The sequence below is a fragment of the Zonotrichia albicollis genome, chromosome 4 (assembly GCF_047830755.1).
Source record: "Zonotrichia albicollis isolate bZonAlb1 chromosome 4, bZonAlb1.hap1, whole genome shotgun sequence".
In the NCBI taxonomy this organism is placed as follows: Eukaryota; Metazoa; Chordata; class Aves; order Passeriformes; family Passerellidae; genus Zonotrichia; species Zonotrichia albicollis.
The window spans coordinates 16,214,478-16,237,309 of record NC_133822.1 but is presented as its reverse complement, the minus strand read 5'-3'; the positions used below and the strand labels follow the sequence as shown (position 1 = coordinate 16,237,309).

Here is a 22,832-nt window from a genome sequence, read left to right as displayed (position 1 = left end):
TTGCCTTGCAATGTTGCCATCTAATCATCTCAAGGAAAATTGTAAGCAAGGTGGCAAAGCCTCATTGCCCCCATGGGTAGTGCAGCTGAGAGGCTGTTTTGGCTGTTGGTTGAGCATTGGTAAAAGGCTCCATTGCCAAGAATTTCCACGTGTCTCAAAACAGCCAAGTGTTGTTTATGAGACCCTGAATATCAGGTGCTCTCTTGCTTCAAGTCCTGTATGCAGTATTCTCACATTTATGGCCATATCTGATCATCTGAACTCTTCCCTTCTCAAGAAAATGCATTAAAATAGCCAGGAAACAAACCATCAGTAAATTTCAGTGTTTGCAGATTGGTGGTGAGCTGCTGCTGTCCAGGTTTGGTAGTTCAGTCTGGTGGGGTTTAGAAATACTTAATTTTTGCTGAGAACTCAATTTCTGGAGGCACAGTGTAGAAAAGAACACTTTTTACTGTAGTCGCCACTCCACAGTTTCTGAGCATTGGGTGGCTCAGGTCTCCCACTGTTACTTGCAGGTGAAGGGCACATTCTAAAACCAAGATAGTGTATTGCTGTGGGCAAGCAGAAGTTCAAAATTTGCTGTTTTACATTGAAGCTAGTTATTTTAAATATTCAGTCCTAAGTCAAACTATTATTTGAAATATAGCAGTCACAATCTTGAACTGCTCAACAAGCTTTAAAGATCCAGCCTACTCCCAGCTTTATATTCTTAGATGAGAGGTAGTTGGCCTATGCATACAAATGCAGTTATTCCAGGTATTTTGGTCAAAATATCTTTGTGTGACACATGGGTACGTGCATAGAAATTTATACTGTGACCTCTCCAAACCAACTAGTGTAGAAGGTGGTTTAAATCTGGGTGAGATGGGTAAAGTAATCAGCAGCTTTCTTGTGCATTGATTTTTCATATAGCGCTCTCTGACTAGAAATCAGCAGCTATTTTTCCGTTTTAGAGCATGTTGTTGATGTATGCTGATATGTTGGAAAGTACTGGACACAAAATCAAAGGTTGTGTAGCAGAGCACCTTTTATCTTGGATTGATTCCTTGCATCAGCTAATGGAGAGATGGATTTGCTGACCTCCCTACTTGAGGTGACTAATAATACATTTGTGCAGAAAAGCTCCTAATCTATTAACAAATGAGTCATCTTTCATATAGATGCTATTAATTTGAAAATATTAGACTTTCATACATATGTAAATGTTAAAATTCTCTTTCTCATAAGTGCCATAATAATTTATAATTACTTTCATGGGGTGAGAGGTTCAGAGAAGCTGAATTTGGCACTTTAGCACCTATTTAACAGATGCAATTTAGAAGTAATCTGTACTCTGGGTGAAATGGGGTGTGTTTTATACACATAGAAAATGGGATAAGATTGAACTCCTTAAGTTCTGTCACGGCTGGCCTGAATATAGATTAGTTTGATGTTTGGGTATTGGCTTTTTATTTTTTTAACAGAAGCCTCGTGCACCAAGATCCATTTTATCCACACAGTTTGTGACAAAAGAAACTTATGCTTGCCAGGCAGGGGAGACAGAATCTGCAAAAAGTTATCTTATTGCAGTGTGTGAAACTGCAAATATGCAAATATGCTGTTTCTTTGGCAGCATAAGAATAAAAAAATCAAAGCTCACATTTGTAAATAAATAAAACATGATGTTTAAGTAATGTAATACTAACCCAATTTGGACAGCCTGGTGGGAAACAGAGGTTAAAGTCAGTATATAAATTGTTGATTCAGTGAGAAATTCCAGACATTTGCCCTAATCCCAAAATGCCTATTCGCAAGAAAGATGAGGGGCACTTTAAAAGAATCCAATTTCTTAGTTACAGGATCATAGCATGCTGACATTTAAAGGGTGTGAAATGTAGATTCTTGGAAGATTTGCATGAACAGAAGCTTTTGAAGCACAGTAAACTACTGATGTGGAAGTACCTACCTTTGGAAATGTAAACACAGAGTAGCTGGGGCTTACTGATATGACTTCAAAAATAATTTTCCTTTGAGTTCTAGTTGCCTATTAGACCATTTCTGGTGTCTGACAGAGAGCTCAAATTCCCTTAGGAAGTCAGAGAACTGTCAGAATTATATTCATAGCTAAAAAACTGATACATGTGTGCTTTTTAGGATTTTAACAGGTTTGCCTATGCCTAATCAGAATTTTTATTCTTACCACACAGGTATGTGTGCGAATTTCTTTAGAATGTTTAGAATGGGCACAAAATTATTTTGAGAATAAGTCATGTTTTTATTGTGCATGAGATATTCTATAGAAACTGCCCACATCTATACTTTGACCATAGAAAGAGCCTACCTTTATCCTTGGAAAGCTGCTTCATGTTTACCACAGATAAAATCTTGCATGTGGACATTCAGCACTGAGAGCTGTGTACTGCACTTACTCTGTTTTACCTTGCAGCCTTTTCATGGATGTGCCTGTGCACTGTGTATGAGCTGCTTGCATTGCAGACTGTTTCTGATCTGCTTCCTTTAGGACACCAAATTCATTCCTGCAGGGTTGTTTGGGGTTTGTTGGAGTAAAACAACAAACAGGAGTAAAGGAATTAGGCTGCTGCACACTGCCCCCTTAAATGGGTCATTTTGTGTGAGTCTAGTTCAGCTGACAAATGTATTACTGACAACTTAAACTCTTTATCTGTAGCACTTTTTTACCATCTTGCCCTTGTGCTGTCTCAGAGATAATGCAACATAAGGTTGTCTTTAAATACAGGTCCCTTTCTTTGACTCTCACAAATGAAATCCTATTAAAATCATAGCAGTATTTTGTACCTAAGTTTAACACTATAAAATCACCCACTCATTTCCATTTAAATTGGGTTCTGAAGCCCCTGATCCATCTTAGAGGGAATATGTAGCATTTCTGGACTCAGCAAGTTGTGTTTGTTCACAGCCCTGCTGGACACCTGACATTAGCCCTTTTCCCAATGTCTTTGCGTGGGCTGCAGCTGAATGTCAGCAGGGACTCCCTCCGACAGCCAGGCCTTTGCTTCTGCAGGGCATTCAGCAGAATCCATTTCCCAGAAATGCTGCCAAAACTTTAACTCTTTGGGCATGGGAGGGAGTCATTTCACACAGTAACAAAATCCTCTCCTCTACCATTTTCCATGTGGTCTCTTTTGAGCTGAGTGTATTTCATCCTCTTACAAATGTTTGAAATGCTTTTGTTTTAAGAAACATGAAAGTTATTGCCATAATGCAAAAATTTGTGCATGTGGGTTTGCTGGCAAGAAAAACACAGTTTTTTTCATTTACATACTCATTTTTGGTGATGTAAATTTGATGAACAGACCTTAGAGAATTGTCCTTCTGAAATAAAATATATCATAATTATTGTACCTTTCCTTTCTAGAGAAATAGCATTTTACTCATGGTGAACTAAAAACAAAAGTAAGGCAGTGCTTATAGGTACTACAAGTACATTTAGACCTGCAATGCCTTTTGTAGCTGAAAGCTTGTGTACCTTGTCTGTCTTTGCCAGAAGTAAAAATAATTGGCTTAAGGACAGAGTAGCTGTAAACTGCCACCTTCCAAAATTTAGTTTTGCTTCATTAACAAATTACATTTTTTCTCTTTTTTAAAATTTTGAGGATTTTTATTCCTGAGTTGGATCCTGAAAAAGAAATACAGAACTATGTGATATATAATAAAAAAAGGAAATGTGTTGTTGTGGTTTAACCACAGCCAGCAATTAACTACCACACAGACACTCATCTTTCCCTGGTGGGTAAAAGTGGGACAGCTTGTGGGTTGAGATAAAGACAGTTTATTAGGTAAAGGGAAAGCATGAGGAATTAATTTCCTAGTTCCCATCATCAGGCAGGTGTCCAGCCCTTTCCAGGAAAGCAGGGCTCCATCCTGAAGTGATGGTGACTTGGGTTGTCAGGTGCCATAAATCCAGTATCCCATGCTCCTCTTCCTCACCGCAGCTTGTGCTGCTGAGCACAGCATCACTTGCTCTGGGGTGTCCCTTGGGTGGGTTGGGATCAGCTCTCCTGGCTTTAATTCCTCCAAATCCCTGAGCTCCCCCAGCCCACTCAGTGGCAGGGTGGTGAGAGGCAGGAAAGGCCTTGACTCTGAGCAAGCCCTGCTCTGCAATAACCAAAATATCAACAGTGTTTTCAGCACAAATCCAAAACACAGCCCCATAGCAGCTACCAGCGAGAAAAACAACTCTGCCCCAGCCAAAAGCAGCACACCTGTCCTGTGTGTGTCCAAGCATGCAGTGTTTCCTACATGAGGAGCAGCCTGATGGCTGAGCAGATTGGCAGAAAACTGCCAAATACATGTGCATCAGAAAGTACAGGATGCACTGAATGTACTGGCTTTGTGGGTTAGCAGTAGAAGTGACCAAGAAGTTTTCAATATCCTATGTTTCAGTAATATTTTTATAAGAAGCTTTTATTAAATCTGCTGATTTCAGCAAAACTCTTGTTAGGGTGTTTGGTTTTTTTCCTGTGGAGTGGAATTTCTGATTAAGAATTTGGTAAGAGTGAGATGAGATTACCCTAAGCAGGAAATAGTGTGAGAGTTGCTGAGGGGTCTCTTGGCTAATTTGAACAAAGTCCCTGACACTCTTCCCTTTATGACACAGACATGTGAGGAATGCAAGCTTGAATTTTGAAGTCAGTCAGTATTTGTGCAAAGCAGAAACTGTGTCAGTCCTTTCTGTGAGGATAACTTGTTGGAGATCCACCCAAGAACATCTTTTTTGCTTCCTGACTGGAGCCTCCTTTGAGTCATATGGAGATGAGTAAGAGCTTGAACCTCTCTTGCAGGTGGAAGCTTTCACACCACTAAATATTTTAGTAGGACCCCTCTTTTTCTCCCTGTCCTTATCACTACCCTACATTCATTTGCTCATGATTGAGTCTTCAGTTTTCTCCCAGTGTCAGAGAAATTTTTTGTGAAGTGGTTGAGTTTTGGAGAATGTAACAATAGTTCCCCACCTCATTGTGACACGTTTCTGTGACACTGTCACATAATTGCATGTTATGTTTTTCCCTTGTTTCTGGGAAAGAGTACATTCTGTTTCTTTTTGCTGATTTTTTCAGGCTTCTCTTGAATGTACTGTATTTTTTCTCGGTGTTCAAAAATGAAAGGAATTTTCTTGGTTTAACCTACTTAGAATTTAAATAGAGGCGATTAAGAGGAACTTAACTATGGAAGTGTTTGGTGGCTAGGTGCCTTGCAGAACCCAGAAGTCTAATTTAGGCATTTAGACTTGTTGAATAAAATATGGGATAAGTTGTATGTCTGATTACAGTAGCTACACAGACAGTATCTGCAGTATGAATAATCTAAATCAGGCATCCAAACCCAAATGAACAGATGCATATTGGAATATTAAACTCTGTAGCTTGGTAGGTCAAGCTCTGTCTTGCAAAGATGAGTTTGGAAATCCTTTTTTAAAAAAGCATATCACAATTTAATCCTTTCTTTCAAAGTCATGGTAGTAGCAGTGGCTGCCTCCTTTTGATCTAAAATGTAGGGTTAGAATACAGGTCTTGGCTGTAGAATATCAATTAAATTTCTTTTTCTGACTGAAAAAGTTAAAATGCATATCCCCCACTTTTTGGAATGGTGAGATAATAAACATTTAAGTTAGTTGCAAGTATTGCTATTCAGGTCTTTCTGTTCTTATGTGTTCTACCAATTAGAATAAGAGGCTGTGCTCTCTTTAATACTTTCTGTCAGGCCTACTGAATCTTTAAATATTTTATGCAAAAAAGAAAAGCTTCAACAGAGAGAGATGAAAGGAGCTGCCTGCAGCTCTCACCAGCACAGTTGTAGGTGCAGTCCTGACACTGCTTACCCTGAGACTGCAGCAGCAGCACAGCTTTGGGAGCCAAGCACCAGGAACTTCTCCATCATGGGCTGTACCCACCCTCTAGGCTGGGAGCTCACCCATCTGCCAGGGTGTGGGAAAGGTGAATTTGAGTCCTGGTAGCTGGAGGCAAAGATTGAATCGTGTTCTGCTACTTAGAGATGTAAATTTTGGGCTGCTGGATAAAAGTCAAACTCTCTCTGGTTTGTAAATTGACCTATGGAAGTAATATAGGCAGAGGAACACCTGGGGTAAGAGGTTATGTGTGCACCATGTCCTTGTAGGACTTCTGTTTGAGATGATCCTCAAGGTGCTTAGCTCTGTCAAGAGAAAAATTCATTGGATATAACCATACCTAGACAGCTGTGGTCACAAAAATACCTTTGTGTTTTTTACTTGTAGTTATAGTTTCTAGTGAGGCTTAAAGACTAGTTTTCATTACTTGAAAAACACAGGGAATCCTCAAGATTTGAGATAAGAGCAATAAATTTCAAGCAAAGTACAGGTTCACAGTAATTGCTTTTACTATAATTACGTTGCCAGCATTAAACTGTTTCACAAAAGCATGATTGTTACCTAGTACAGTATCGCATAATGAAGCTCAGTGGTATTAAACTTATTTTTACAACTTGTTTATTTCTAGATAGGACTATTTCAACAGTATTTTTCAATTTTCTCTAGTCAGATCTTAGAAATTAATTATTAGTGGCTAGTGTTGCATAAACTTTGAAAATATTTTGCCTTTCTAGGATAGTTGCTGATCTAAAAGTGAAGTCTAAAAAAATGGATGAGATGTTCGTAAAGCTTGCCTGCACATTCAGGAGGAAAATTATGTTTTCTTTAAAATTACATAGAAGACAAGGAATTTAAACTGAAGTAGTAATTTAGTTATGATACCAGCTAGTAAAGAATATTGTTTTATTATTCTGAGAACCATAAAAAGATTTTGGAAAGCAGAGAAAAGAACCCATTTTGCATGTTGGAAAAGAGTGGGTGTCAGAAGCACAGAATAATTATCTGTAGTGTGCTTTCCAGATACCTTTAATAATCAAGTTTGTTCTAGACTGAGCAGCAGTTCAGAGAACAGTGGGAGTTATTCCTAAGCTCAGCTCTAACTTTTCTGCTAACTCCACCTCTTCATTTTTCCTGGGAAACTGAATCACAGGCAAGTGCTGACCAATTGTCAGGTATTCCAAACTGCCTTGTCTTTATTTCACAGACTGATGGACATCACTAAATCCTGTTTGTCACTGGTATTAAATTTATTTTTCCACATCATGTGTTTGAATCATGTCATAGATTTTGGTTCAGTGACCCAAAAGTTCCAGGGAGGCATTTCCATGTTTAGGGGAAATAATTTCTGTGGGTCCAAGACACAATTTTTGTCTATGTAACCTGAAATGACATTTCACAGCGGATCAGATGGTAGAAATGTAAGAATTTGGTTGGGTGATTTAGGCCCTTGATGTTTATAAATAACCCAAGTTTGGTTCCGAGACAGCATTGAGTAGAGGAAATAATTTCATTGAATCGATGATGTGGTTGTTGAGAAGAAGCTCTTTCCTCGCCTGGGAGAAAGGAAATGCTGAAGTGGCAGAGTGTGGAGAGCCAGGTGGGAGCATGTGGGAATTTGTTTGTTAGCTGGAGGAACAACACACAGCTGGGCTGTGGATAAGTAGGGCTTCTCAAATACAAATGGAATTAACTCGTGTGTGGAATTGTAAATTTACATCTAGTGAGGTTACTGTTTAATTATAACAAAATTTGAGGACTTTTTCTCACTACTGCTGTTATAGTCCTACTGACTTTATTGGTGGGGTATAGGTACAGAGGAGGCAAATTTTTAATGAGTGCAGCAGGTTTTCTCTGCTCACTGAACAGCTCAACCAACTTGCATTAATTGAACAGATGTAGTGGTTTTGATTGCCTACCTGTAGTGCCTCAGTTTCAAGGCTTGGACATGGTTCTGGCATTCTCACTTTGTCATTTCTCCAAACCACAGTCAATAACTGAAAGTTGAGATCTTTAATTAAAAAGAAAATGATTTCTGAAAATGTTTTGGAATTCCGTGTTAATTCCCTTCACATATTTTTCATCTCTTGAAAATAAATCTGAGCATCCATCAATATATAAACACAATGTACATTTTAGAACAGAGTAATTACTTGTTCTCTCACCTAATATACCCATGCTATGTTGTCTCACAGATTTTATAACCTGAAGTGTGTTTGTAGATTAACCAAGTTACTAACTTCCAGATATTGTGTTATTGAAGTAGAAGAAAAGGCAATTACAGATCCTAAACCAAATGCATTTAAGCTGATTTCAGTTTATGCTGATGCTGTAAAGGATATTTCCATTTTCTTCTCTGCCAGCTCCTTGGCAGTGCCTGCCACCCCTGCCTTGCACCAGAGTCAGCACTGATGTAGCCACACCGTCGACTTAGTTGGAGATTTGGCAGCCAAGACATTTTGTTTGGTGTTTGCTGGGGCTGATTTTCAGCCATCAGGTGAAGTTTTGATCCTGTTGTCAGTGCCAGCCACCTAAGGAAGGACAAATAGCAAGACTGTTCCCTTTAGTGGCCTTAGGTGAGCTGACAGCAATTTTGGTTGTGAAAAGCTGCTCTTAGAACACAAATAGAGGGAAAGCACTTGGTCTAAAATACTGACTTCTGCAAATAAAATGGGTCTGGATTACCTTAATGCACCATTTTGTGCAACCAAACTAACTCTTTGTGTTTCTAAAATAGATTAAAGTTAAGTAACTCTGCTGTAAATGCTATCTGCTGTCTTTTCATAGAATCACAGTATGCTTGAGGTTGGTGGGAGGTCAGCTGGTCCAACCCCTCTGCTCAGGCAAGGCCACTTAGAGCCTGTTGCCCAGGGCCATGTCCAGACAGCTTTTTAACATCTTCAAGGCATTTTACATAAGAATTGTGATAAACATATTCTTGGAGTAATGCTTAAACCCAAATCATTGTTTCTCCTTTTACAAATACTTGAGTAAAATCAAGTACTTGGATTTATAGAAAGCATTAATTTTGCACCATCTTTACATTGTAGACCTCACCAGTGTGTCTGCATCAAGTTTGATCATAGAATATAACTTGTTGTAGTACTTTAGCCTAGTGAATACTGGAAATAGCTGTATTGCAGACACTGGGTTTTGTAATATAAATGTGGACCCCAGGGATCAGTGCATCCGACTTATTCGCACTCAGACTAAATTGTAAGTATGTCTGCCTCACTTAAGGGAGATGTATCATTCAGTGTGCATCTCATTTCTGATAATCAAATCTTTGTGCAGTGTTTGTACTTCTCTCTTATTGGCTTGATACTTCTGTCTTACTGACAAGAAAAACATATTTATTGAAATATAAACAAAGACACTTGTGGGCAAACTGTGCTTTTCCTGTATTGTCCCATTACATTAACCCACTGTATTCAGTCATTGAGACAGGATTTATTGTCTTGCACAACAACAAATTGCTGCTGATCATTTGGTTGACTTCATTTTCCTGTTTGTGAGGTGGTAACTTCTCTTCTGTGCTAAGATCCTCATGCATTACATTTTCTGGCCCTTTCCCCTATGCAGCATTTATCCAGATTTCTATAGTTGTGTTTCTTCATTACAAGCTGAAGTTTCTTTTCTGAGTAAAATAAGAAATCTGTGCTAGGTGTAGAGTTACTGCTGAAGAGCTTGGGAGCCTTCACAGGTGATTAGGTTTTGTGGGTGAAATGTAAATTCTAATAGCACTGTGCCCCTCTGCTCTGCCAAGATAGTAATTCTGTAGTACTTCTGGGTCTTCCTCTGCATAATTGTTCTGTAGGGGAGGTGAACGTTTGGAAGGGTGATAATATAAGTTGCTGAAAGCTGCTGACATTTTCCTGTTTGAAATAGTCACTCTTTCAAGTTGATGTAAGTGGAAGAGTCACTCAAGCAAGAGTCTTCTAAGTGTTAAGCAACCTCTACCAAGCATAGGAGGAGGAACTTGAACCTTCTGTAGAATAACCCAGCTCCACCTCAATTCTGCTTTAAAAAACTTATTGTGAGTCTCTTGGCATGGTGGTTTCCTCTTGGCTGGTGGCTCAGGAGGTCTGATGTGGCTCATACTGTTTTCTTTCTTTCTGCCGTGGTGGGAATCCTCTGATTTCATTTGTTTGTTCTTTCAGCATATGCAGATGACTATCCAGGCTCTCCAGGATGAGCTGAGGATCCAGAGGGACCTGAACCAGTTGTTCCAGCAGGACAGCAGCAGCAGGACCAGCGAGCCCTTGGTGGCAGAGCTGACAGAGGAGAACTTCCAGCGGCTGCACGCGGAGCACGAGCGCCAGGCCAAGGAGCTCTTCCTACTACGGAAAACCTTGGAGGAGATGGAACTGCGCATTGAGACACAGAAACAGACCTTGAATGCACGTGATGAGTCCATCAAAAAGCTGCTGGAGATGCTGCAGAGTAAAGGTCTGTCAGCAAAAGCCACTGAGGAGGACCACGAGCGGACGCGACGGTTGGCTGAGGCGGAGATGCACGTGCACCACTTGGAAAGCCTTCTTGAACAGAAGGAAAAGGAAAACAACATGCTGAGAGAGGTGAGTGATCAAACCCATCTTCCATCTTAAACTCCTCTCTGTCTCCTATCCATTTCACAGTTCTAAGGAAAGAATCTTCCATCCTCTCTATAAGCTGTATTTTACATTAGATTTGATTTGCGCACATTTTAAAATTTCGTTATGGCTTCCTTGCGTGTACCTTTTGGGGTTTTGTGCTGTGGGCCCCACTTTCCCTGTAGGCTCTATAGGAAACTCTGGAGGTCAATTGTCCTAGAGCCTGTAAAATGAATTATGAATTCTTCTGTTCTATTATTGTTAGAGAGAAAGTAGCTACCTGTATTTAGGTGAGAGCAGAGAGAGAAATCTTCGCAAGAGTAATGGATGATTGCTCAACAGTTTCCATGGAAACAGTCATCTTGCTGTGAAGGGTATTTGATAAAACTATTAGCTGCCCTGGATGCACAACCAAAAAAGAGATTTCTTAAAGGGACACTGCTGCACACATAGTAACGCCTTCTCTAACTATTGTTGTGTCTGTATTGTACCTGAAAAGAGTATAGTGGCAGACATTCTTCACTGTTAATAATTTTAAACTAATTATAACAAAATATAGTCTACATAGAATACAAATACTTTAGTAGAATAAAGGAAAATAAATGAAGGAAAATGAGTTACTGTGTAGCCAGTGCCATTACATTTTTTGATATTTTTTAATGCATTTTCCTGTAGTCAACCAGTCTCCTAAAGTAATCGAATATTAACTTCTAAAAGGCTGGTAATTCAGCATGGATTGTGTAGATGCACAGATAAATATGGGTATACATGGATTCACTAGTGCTAAGATTCTGTTTAAAGATTTACATCTGTCAACTGAATGCATGAATTCTTATCTACCACGTGTATGAATCTAATGACCTGTTCTGCACGTTGGTATCTATCTCATGGTTCAGCATTTTTTGGGAAGCTCTGTGGGTGTACAAGATTTAAGGCCCCTCTCTAAGAAGTCAAGAAAGCAAGGCCTGGAAGAGTTTTTTTGAGATGAGTGTATGCAGCACATAAATACCTCTTAATACCTCTTATTCATATGTTTGCAGGGCCTGACCCATAGTGCTTGTGCTCTTGCAAACATTTATATAAGAAAGCTGGAGCCCATTGCATTTCTGAGCCAGATTTAGGCCAGATTTATTTTTTTAGAGCAGTAATCTCTTGAGTGTCTGGAGTGAAGATAATATGATTCCAGAGTTTCTGCACTACAGTTTTTCCTTTATTTAGCAACCAATGATAATTCTGTTCCAATTCTTGTAACTATTTCAGGAAGAGCCTCAAATGGCTTCCATTTGTTTCTGCTCTAAGTCCAGCATCATAAATGAAAAGCTGGCAGGAGCTGTGCAATTTTGGAGGAATGCGGTTGCGTTCGTTCCTGCTGAAGATGAGTAGATGTTGCAGGATAAGAATTCTTGTTCCATTCATACATATTTGGAAATCATCAGTCATTTAAATGCTAGTCTTGGTAAGGTACTTCCTAGAGGAGGTGGAGATGACCTACTGACTTGAAAGGGCAAATGTGATTTATCAAATGTTTAAAATTAATTACTCTTTGCTGCTTACTTACCCCTTGAGAAGTGTAAGCTGGGCATAATGTGATTTGTAGCTCAAACCATGGATGTGATGTGGGATCCAGCTGTGAAGCTGAGCACCCTTGTGGCCTCAAAAATGTGGTGCCATTTTATCTCCTTGTGGAACAAGGAGGGCAATAGGAATGGTTCTGTTTGTACCTGAGTGGTGTCCTTGAGCTCAGAGCAAGGCTGAGCTGAGTGACCTCAGACTTACCTGCGTCAAACTCAAGTCCCATGCCTGGGGCTCTGGCAGGCTGGAGGAAATCAGAGGAACTTGCAGCTGACTGCCTGAGCACCCAGATGCTCTGCAGGACCTGGTTCACAGCTGCTGTCCATGTTTCACATGTGGCAATTGTCTCTCTTAGGTGTGTCACCTGCTATGTGTGTCTGCATCACCTTCCTCAGCTGACCTTCTGTTATGTCCATCTGTATTTCCGTAGTTGTAGGTTATTTTAGCCCTTTGCTGACCCAGATACTAATGATGGATTTTTTGAACTGCTTTGAAGAAATGAATCTACTTTCTTGATGGTTCTATATCTGGCATTCCCAGTATCTGGAAAGGCATGCTAAACTCTTCTTTAAATACTGCTGTTAGAGGAAGCTTTAGTATCTCAAAGGGATTCTTAAGAGTGTGGAAGGTCAGTTTATATTTCATTTCCTAACTGAGTAGAAAATTTTAATAGCAGTCCTGACCATCTTAGCAAAAGAAATTCTGAGATGTCAGAATCCACTGTTTCTGATTCTGCAAGAGTGTTAGATTTCTGATAGAACATTTGCTGGAAATAATATTAAAGATCTGCATTTCGAAGGAAAAAGGTATCCCTCGTTGTCCAACTTCAAAACCTACATGTAATTCAAAGTGTGATGTTGAGACTCAAGATCATCAGACAGCTTTTTAGGCAGCCACTGCAGTTACGGTGGCCAGCAGTATGACCTTGAAAATTAAACCTTGAGAATTAATTGATTTGTTCAGCTTTTGCTATTAACAATAATAGCAAAAAGATTGCATGAATTTCCTAAGGAAAATAAATTCTAAGAGAGGTCAAAGTTGGGGTTCTGATAAGATTACAACTGTGTGCCACCATTCTAGGTTGTTATATCCATTCTGAGTTATCCCTTTTTCTAGTCTGAAAAATCCAGTGCTGCTTAATTTTTCCTCATATAAAAGACATCAGATATTTTTGATCACCTCCCAGGGCACTGTCTCAGTCTCCCAAATCCAGATTATAAAATGGATTCTCCAGCAGCTGCTGAGAGGTATTTCCATAAGCAGTTTGACTCTCTTGGGCTTTTCCCAATTGCCCTGACTTCTGAGGATCTCAAGAAATTATTCATCCAAGTCCATGGGAAAGTTACTATTTCCAGCAGAGGATGTATTCAGCAACTGATACAGAGGACTTTCTCTCATTTAACACAAATAATTAAATATCTCACTGAACATCAGAATGTCCTGACTTCAGCAGATAGCAGTGTGGCTGCATCACATTCCTCTACCCTGGAAAACAAGCTTATGCCTCATAGCTTATTAAAAGATAGCTGCTATTTTGAATACCCCTTCTTCAGTCTTTGTGACAATTATTGTTGTTGGTATTCTAGACTTAACTTTCAAAAATAAAATGGTTTTCATACCAGGAAGAAATACTTGATGAAATCCAGCAGCTGGACTGCAGCTTCCAGAATAGCTCCCGAGCTGCCTCTGTGTTCCAGACTTGCCTGTTGCAGAATTATCAGTGGTGGTCCATGGTTCCAAAGATATCCAAGCTTCCTGAGTTCTTTTTGACAGCCTCCCCACTCCCCAAAGTGCTAAATGCACTGATTAGAAATGGATTTTTCTCAGTTACATAGATCAATAGCCCAGATATCAGAGCAGAATATGGTGTGAATGCATCCACACCTGGTGTTCCAAATGTTTGGAGTACTGTGGGCAGACTCAGATTTGTAAGGACAGTCCAACAAGGACTGTAAGTATAGATGGCTGACTACAACCATTTATTTGGAAACAGAAAGAAGGCTGTTTATCCTGGAGGTTTTCTTCTTCAGAATGCAGTTCTAGAGTCAAGGCTTGCATGTTACAGTAGTGTGGAATGAGGGAAGAACTGACAGGAGCTTTCTACTTTGTGTCCAGAAACTGTTTGGTAGTAAATTACAGTTTTGACTGTAATTTAATATTTTATTTTTTAGTAATTGAGCCCATTCAAACAAGATGGATTTTTATTCTAGCTGAGTACAAAACTGAATGAAGGAGTTAGGGATGGAGTGCTTAACAAATAAAGGAGGTTTTGTATGTAAAACAGGCCCTGAAATGAGTGATTCATGAGGACACTCATCCACAATGAGCTTAAGGAAAGAGGCTGTGGCAGAAAAAGCTATTATTTCTTCCCTTTTTTGCATGTTTGCTGAAATGGCAACCCCACAGAGTGCTGTTTGTGAACCTAGGATGGCTTTATTGCCAGGACTGACCCCTCTTTGTGGCAGTTTGGAGCCAAGCTGCCCCCTCCATCCCAGGAGTCAGCACTCAGTGTCTGGGAGCACTCCCTGCCCTGTCTCCCGTGGGCAGAGGTGTGGCACAGCACACCAGCCTGTCTCACAGGTGTGTTTGAACTTAGATTGGCCAAACTTGGTCCTGTGCTGGCCAGAGAGCAGCAGCAGGGAGCTCAGTGAGGAAGGAGGGATGTGGCATCCACACATCCCATCCCTGCTGAGCTGTGCCCAGTGCAGAGAGCTTGGTTCTCTTCTCTGACTGGATTTTAATGAGCTGGGACAAGTTCTGCAGACAAATTATTTTTCCATGGGTGTGTTAAAATTCTTACCATTTTCTGCTCCAGGCTCAGAGGAGGATTTAAAAGTTTTAATTGGAGCAATTAGAGTTAACTCAAAGAACACTTTTGTCCCATGCCAAGATTTTGCAACATAAATGAGATACTTCAGGAGAGAAGTTTTGTTTTGCAGGAGTAGATAGGTTCAGTAACTGGAACTCTTACTACCATCATATCTTTCTGATGAGGTAAAAAATGAAGTTTCTGCTTTTTTATTGCTGCTTCATGCTTTTGACCTTTTAGAAGCAAATGGCAAGGGGAGAAGTGATTTCAATCAAGATAATTTAAATAATTATGTCTTTATTAGAATTGCTTGCTTGGTCTGCAAGTAGTTTTAAAACATACAGAGGTTTTGTAGGTCAGAATTTGACAAAAGGGGTATTGCAACTTGAATGTATTTTTATGCATTTAAATTTTTTAAAATACCATTTTAGTTTGGAATATTCTGTGTGTCACTTTAGGTGAGAATGACAATTAAAAATGTTTGACATATATGAAATTATTTTCAGCTTTCCTCAGTGCAGAGGTTGGTAGCTTCTTAATTCTTCAGAAGTTGGAAAATAATGTATTTGTTTTCTGTTTTCCCAGATGACAAAAAAATTTGAAAGACCTTATTCTAGCATGGCAAATTTCTGATTTTTATACAGTAGTTAAATAATGTGTGGGTATTAAGTAAATGGAAAAAAGCAGAACTCAGTCATCTGTCAGGATGTTTTTTCTGTATTATAGTGGTCTCATCAAAGTGAAATAATTAATAAATTTTCAGTAGGTTTCTCCATATGCTGTTCTAGCATGGGGGGGATAAATTATTTCATTATTGTACTTATTTCAAAACAATTTTTTTCTTTATGAATGGGCTATGCTTCAACATACAGGAGGATTTCTTACTATTTCATTTCAGCACTTCCATACCTTTCAGACAGGATTTTTAAAACTATGTGAAACAATACATAAATCTCTCTGGGGATTAAGGGTTTAAAATGCTTAAACTTCTACGTCTTTTGATGTTTTGTTATATTAGAAGATTTTCTTTGTCAATACATGTTACATGCTTTGCTTTGTTTACAAATTACCTCCTAGGTTTGCTTTCCTTGGAGATGGTCACATTATCCTGCACTATTTTTTAGTAAAGTGAGATTTGTGGAAGTTTTCCACAAATGTCAAACTTTGTAGTGGAAGGACAAAACCCTAAAAATACCATGAACAAGTTGGAAGCTAATTTAAGTACAAAATGGGTGTGTTTGCACCTTAAATAAGAGGAGAGAGAAAAAATTAATTACAGCACACATGTAAATGAAGTTCTACAAGACTAAGGTATAATTTTTAATTGACTTTTCTTCAGCTTTTGAATTCACACTTCTGTAGTCAGATTTCATCACAATGCCTTGCTACTTACAACTAATTGGATGGTTTGAATTAGTTCTCATCTTACCTTGCTTTTACTCTAATTCCCAAGTTTTGAGGGATTTTGCTTTTGTTTCCTGCTGATTGAAATGCTGAGATGAGCAGGAAGCTGTGCTTTAATTTTCACTTTAGTTGATGCCTTAATTAACAAACTTAAGTGTCCTAATATCTGAGGTTTTAATTGGATTAAGAAATAATCGTCTCAATGGATTAATACAATTGCAAAAGAGAGATGAGTTTCTTTAGCCAGGGGTAGCTGAGCTTCAAAGCAACTGGCACCCTCCATTATCAGTGTGTGTGCAATTGCCAGCACATCTTTCAAAGTTAAGTTCTTTGTGAATACAGTCACTTTGTTTTTTTCAGGGAATTATGTTGATTGGGTTTGTAAATGCAGGAAATGACAAGTGGAAAAATGCAGAAATAATTTCCGAAGGAACTGCCATGATTACTGCTTCCAGACTTGTATAACTATATAATTTTAGTAGCAAAAACTCTAATAGCAATGACATAAATTCTACAGGACTCTTATATGTTCTTTTTTCAGTTCTTTTTTACATCTTGCTGAAATAGAAGCTAAAATTATTGGTATGGAGCACTTTTTGAAAAAAAAAGCCTAACAAAATCCTGAAACTAAACAATTGTGGTACTATCCAGTCACCTTCTGGCACCAGGTAGTAAAGATATTTATATAAATGAGTCATGCAGATTGAAGGGCTCTCCCACAGGTTATTTCATGCAACCTTCTGCTCAAACCAGCAATTTCAAGCGGCGGGGGATTCCACAGCCTCCCTGGGCACCTGCTCCAGCATTTGGTTGTTCTCCTGGTAAAATCTCTTTCATATTAGCAGGTCTAAATTTTCAGTGCTGGAAATTCTTCCTGTTGCCTGTCATCCTTCCACTTCTGAAAAGACCTTTGTTTCCATCATCCCTGCAGCTTCCAGTTAGTTCTAGCAGGCATCAGGTTTCTCCCCAAGTCTTTTCAGCTGAACAAACACTTTTCTCTCACTCTCTCCCCTTGCATCTTGTGTCTGTCAGACTCTGTGCAGATTTTCAGTGCCTTTCTTGTACTGGGGAGCCCAAAATTTGGCACAGTGGTCCCAAGGGCCTGCACACAGGGAAACACCTTCTTCCCCCCTCCTGCTCCTGCACTCCTGCCCACTCTCACTCAGCCCAGGGTGCAGTTGGGCTGGTTTGGGGTTTTTTCCACATCAAGGACACATAGTTTGGTCCAGTTCATGTTTCCCCAAATTCCATAGATCTGTAAGCTGCTGGGAGCGCTGTCTGTCCCATTCTTCAGATCATGAAGGTGCTGAGGGTTGTCAGGGGGAAGCACCAGGCTTGGAGCCTGATGGCCCAGCTCCTTTGCCACCTGCTTTGTTATCCCCTTACCCAGCCTGGGGCTCACAAATTTGTCTGCAGGCATGTTTGGAGGCCCTGGGACACGGAACACCCATTGTCCCCCACTTAGTCACACGGACAGGTGAAGAAAATCAGGTTAGTCAGGTATGAGTTGTCCTTCTACACAACCGAAGACCTATTTTATCTTTTATAGCTACTTAATAATTTTTTTAATTAACAATGATCATTAATACTGAGCCAATGGATGCTCCTAAAATTTTCCTTTTGTTGGAACATTTGCATTCTATTGTAATTAATTGGAACTAGGTTGCTGAAATCTAGGTAGGCAGAAAAGCCATCTGGGAGACTAAACTTTAAGTACAAAATATATAACATTCATTTAGTGAGGTCTGGAGTATAAGGTTGGAGAATTAAACCAGTTTTTAGTAAAAACTCTTCAATGAGTGATGCAAAGATCCAGCACAGGACATCATGATTGATTACTCAAAGATAGGAATAGTACAGTTAAAATTTCTAAAAAATACAGAATCATGACTATGCTTTTAATTACACATGATATTTTTTAGTGATTTTTAAAAAATTAATGTATGAAATGGCATGTTTTTGTTGCTCTCTATGTGGAATGTGCTGCCTGATAATGCAAGTTTGGCAGGAGATGGAAGGCAGGTTCTCTATGGCTTGGGAAACTGCTTGTTTTATGGCTACTGAGAGATAAGTTGCTGGATTTTTAAGCATATAACCTCCCCCACTATAGAAACGTAATTGTTTGAAGGTGCACCTTCACATTTGTCCTGAATCCTGTGCAAAATCAGACACAGGAGCAACTGAGAGAATAACAATGGCCAGTTTATGAAGGAGGAAAAGGTTTGGATTCAATTCAACCCTCATTACTATGCACTTGTGTATAATTTACAGTGATAATACTGCTCAGTATTGAGGACTCCTTCAATTCTAAACTATATTCTCTAATTTTGAATTATTTAAAAAAAAAAACCCGTGGACTTTGTAACTATTTATGGTGTGTTCAAATCACTTTATCACAGCTATTCTTTACATATTCAGTGTTCTCAGTGTGTTTCATCAGCTATTCTATGTAATTATGCTGACCAGAAAATTAGAGTATTGTTCCTCGTAGGGGCACTGTGCTGCCTTGCAGGACTGCTTGGACTACATGTGCATCATGTAATTATGATGCACACCTTTAGTTCATATCTTTTTCTGTGGTAGATTTTCTTGAAAATGAAGATAGATATTCTTAATTTAAAGCTAAGATGAAATATAAACCCTAACTCTGAAGAAGGTTCCCACCTTGTTTAGAACTTCTGACTATTTCTAGCCTTCAGTTTCTAGTTATTGAATCTTCAAGATTTTTTTGGACAGAACAACCAGTTTTGGATTTTTTTCCTATGAATGTACTTTGGTGCAAATTGCTTGCAACTCTATAATTTCGTTTTTCCTTTTTGCTGTTACTTTTAAATGGAGTTATTGAATATATGAAAGCAATCAAAACATAAAAAGTGGTTTATATAAGCCACCCCCTTTTATAATAATTTAATATGCACTCAAAGGTGCAATGATGCTAAATTTTACTAACCTGTTAGGAAACAATAGTAGTTACATAATAAAGTTCTTAATGTGTTAAAGTAAAGGAAAAATGCTGTATTACTTTATCGGAATGGATAACTTGCAAGGAATGAAAGACTGGATTTCTCTTTTTCTGATCCTGATATTAGTGTGTGGCCCTATGTTTTTTTAAACTATTGCACAAAATCCCGTTTCACCGGTTGAAATCTTTATTTTCATCCATCTATGGGAGGTGTGTCCACAACAGAATCTGAACACATCTGAGATGTGATAGATTAGTATTTTTCCATTCTGCCACATGGATGCGGCCTGTATTTCCTAATTAAGAAGGGGATGTGTGCACTGCTTTCCCTCACTCTGTGTTCCAGAGAGGCTCCGTCTGCCTGTAGCTTTTTTTTTTTTCCCAGGCTCTCCAGGATCACAGGCATGTTGCCAAAATTAAGCCCTTCCTGTGCAGTCAGGGGCTGGGAGGTGTTATTTTTCAGCAGGTTATGTCATCCAAATCACAGCGGAATTACTTCAGGCAATAGAAGTAGGACATTGCCTTTGCTGAAGTGCAGATCATCACCTCACATAGAGGGGATAGAGGCATTTCTCAAGGAGGAGCTTAGGAGAATTTTCTCTTTGGGAAAACACTGAGCAATGGTGGAAGCAGACACTGTTGTGTCAGCATCCCTTTACAGACATGCAGTTCTCCTGCTGTGTATTCCACCTATCCCATTTCCATAGCAGCAGCTGATTTTATATTCACAGGTCAGAGACAGTGCCTCTGCACAAGTGGAAATTACCTAACCACTAAAATAAAAATAATGCAGTGTCCAAAATACATTTATGGCATGTTAATTTTTGACCTTCTTATCCTTTGTTTTCTCAGTTGCTATAAGCTCACAAGAGTTGTTTTAATTTCTTTGAGTAAATCCCTTTTGGGAATGTAGGTACAGGTAAGCAGAGTAATAATAGTATTGCTCCACTCTGGTGCCAGTAATAATTGTGCAGAGGCTCTCAAGTTTTCTGTTGACTCGAGGAGAAACAAATATGTTTAGAGGGATTTTCAAGTTTATTTTTTCAGGAGGATTTTTTTTTCAATTTCAGAGAATACCAATGTACACTGCAAACACGCTTGTAAAAATAGCTTCTCAGAAAATACACAAATATAATATTTACAACCAGAGAAACCTTCTATTGGATTCTCTTGTTATTCCATTCACGGGCATCAACTTATGCCAATGGTCTTATGCCAGACTTCAGCAAGGTTCTTGTGGCCCTTGGCATGTCACAACACATTTCAGTCTTGCTCACTTCAGAGCTGTGTAGGAACTTCACAATCTTACAAGCAGTGTTCTCAGTTTTTTTTGAAAATACTCTGCAACTCTACCTTTTTCATTCAAATAATTAATCTTCTGGACCTAGCTGGCATGGATGACTGCCATACAAAATTTTAACTCTTCACAATTTCTGTTGAAAATACCAATTTGTAAGTGTCTCTTGGGATTTGTTTTTCAGGTGTTTGAGGGGAGTTGATGGATAAACTGTGTGTGTGGGCACATGACAATTCATTGCTAGATGAACTGGCATCACAGTTTGTGCTCTGTGGGCACCAAAGTATTTTTCTGGTGCATAAGATGAACATTCTAACAGAACTCACATTCCTGCAGTTAACATGAGGGTGTGCTGTAAGGACAATACTGTTTGAAGGCAAAGAGTGAAAGTGTGTTAATAGTTTCTCTATTGTTTCTCCTCTTTTTACATGTGCTGGCTTGAAACCCCAGCTCTGTATGGTAGAACAAGTTGTTTCAGCTTTCTGTAATTTTATCCCTTAGCAAGCAGTTTGGTGCATGATATTGCTGTGAGTTTACATCAACAGAAATATCACTGGACTTTGTATCATCCTGTCTGCATCCCCTGAGCCTCTAGAGCAGTGTGCTGTACAGTCCTGTATTTTCAGCTGTGCTCAAGGCCAAGAGCCTGGAGAAAGATTTTTCATCCTCTTTAGTTAAATGTTGCCACTGTGGGGTAAAAAATGCTGCAAAAAGAGAGTTAACAGCTGCATCTTATAACTTGCTGAAATAGAAACCTCAGTGTTGCTGTTTTCAGTAAGCCTCTAGTGGAGTGCATTATGTGTATGTCTTCCATGAGAACCTATCAAGAGTTCAGATTAGTTTAGCAGGGTGATGGAGCTTTGTAGTAGACCCAGCTGTCATTTCCAGCTTATGTTGAGTAAGAGGGGAGCCAAAGGTGCAGTTTGTGCTGTGCCTTTTTACCTGTGGCTGGGATTCTGTTGAGTGAGCTTTTGGCAATCCTTTCTGTGATATGAGAAGTGATAAAATGAGTGGACTGGCAACATCAAAAAGCAGCATTGAGTTATGCTGTGTATTAGAAAGAGAAACTTCTAGTAATTATGTTTTTATTGGGGCCCTGCCATTAGTCTAACTCCTGCTTTCATTTCTGCTGGCACAGGAAATCCATCGTCGATTTGAGAACGCTCCTGACACGGCCAAGACAAAGGCTCTCCAAACTGTTATTGAGATGAAGGTAAATGGTTGTTGTGCATGGGCAGCAGGAGAATTTGTTCTCTGGAAATTGGGTTTTCATGTGGAAGGTGACTCTACCAAATACCATATGCTTCTACTATTTTATTCTCCCTTATTATTGTTTTATTTGTTACTATTGATCACTGAAGAGACAGACACAGTAAAAACTTGTCTTCTGTCTGCCTGCAGCAGCAGATACAGATTTCTTGCAGTTAACCCAAAGTTCATTATATTACAAGAAAGAGAATGATAGGTTAATATGAAAGATTTGTGGGATTTTATGATGTGGGCTCTTTTCTTTTTATGTTATCAACGTTTGAAGTACTGCTCTGCATTCTGTGTATTAGCAAACTCGACACGCACTTAAAGAATGGGTCATATAGCTAGAAATATGTCTGTATGCCATCATGAACCTAACTTTTCTAGATGAATTTGCGATTGAATTCTTAAGCCATTAGTGTAAGTATTTAATGGACTGATGGCAATTGGCCAAGAGCTCAGGAGCCATAATCAAGTGTGTGGTTTACACAGCTTTATGCAGTCATATTTCATATTGAATTGCTCATAAAGTACATCAGACAGGGTTTGGACAAATGGAGTTGAAAAACTGGAAACTGTCTTTGCAAGCTGTTCTTTTCCATTTTGTATCCCTCCTTTTTATTTTATTTTCCTTCCTTTTTTCCTCCTGCAACTTCTTCCATTCTCTATCAGTGTTTTCTTTATTTATATCCCATCTTTCATTTGCTATCACTCTTTTATTAGTCATCTTTGTGGTCCATAGTAATGGAAACTAGTTGACCATCTGGTAACATTAGGTGTCTTTGCTATCAAAAGAGAAACACAGGGACATTTCTGGGAAATAATGTGAACGCTGAAGATAAATACTGTTATCAATTTCTACATATCATTTTGCCTTACTAGCTCTAATTTTTTGCTGCAAAAATCCACTTTATCAATTTTAATGTAAGTATCAAACATTAATCAGGAAATCCAGTTCGATCTTCATAATGATGCTTTTAAAAATATCATCTCATGAATGAAAACCTATATGAAAAAAATCAGCATTTTGTTTAGCTGCGCTTTGCTTATCAAAGAATAGTTTATAAAGGTTTAGTTTATGA

At 38.9% G+C, this 22,832-nt stretch overlaps 1 protein-coding gene across 17 annotated transcripts in view; it reads left to right on the top strand.

Moving 5' to 3' along the window:
• Positions 1–22,832, top strand: part of ERC1 (ELKS/RAB6-interacting/CAST family member 1) — a 269,997-nt gene that overhangs the window by 49,133 nt on the left and 198,032 nt on the right. For all 17 annotated transcript variants that reach the window (XM_074538921.1, XM_074538929.1, XM_074538927.1 and 14 more), the window contains exons 3-4: positions 10,024–10,440; positions 21,638–21,712. In XM_074538921.1, coding sequence (XP_074395022.1) covers positions 10,024–10,440; positions 21,638–21,712 — 492 coding nt within the window. The remainder of the gene's footprint in view (positions 1–10,023; positions 10,441–21,637; positions 21,713–22,832) is intronic.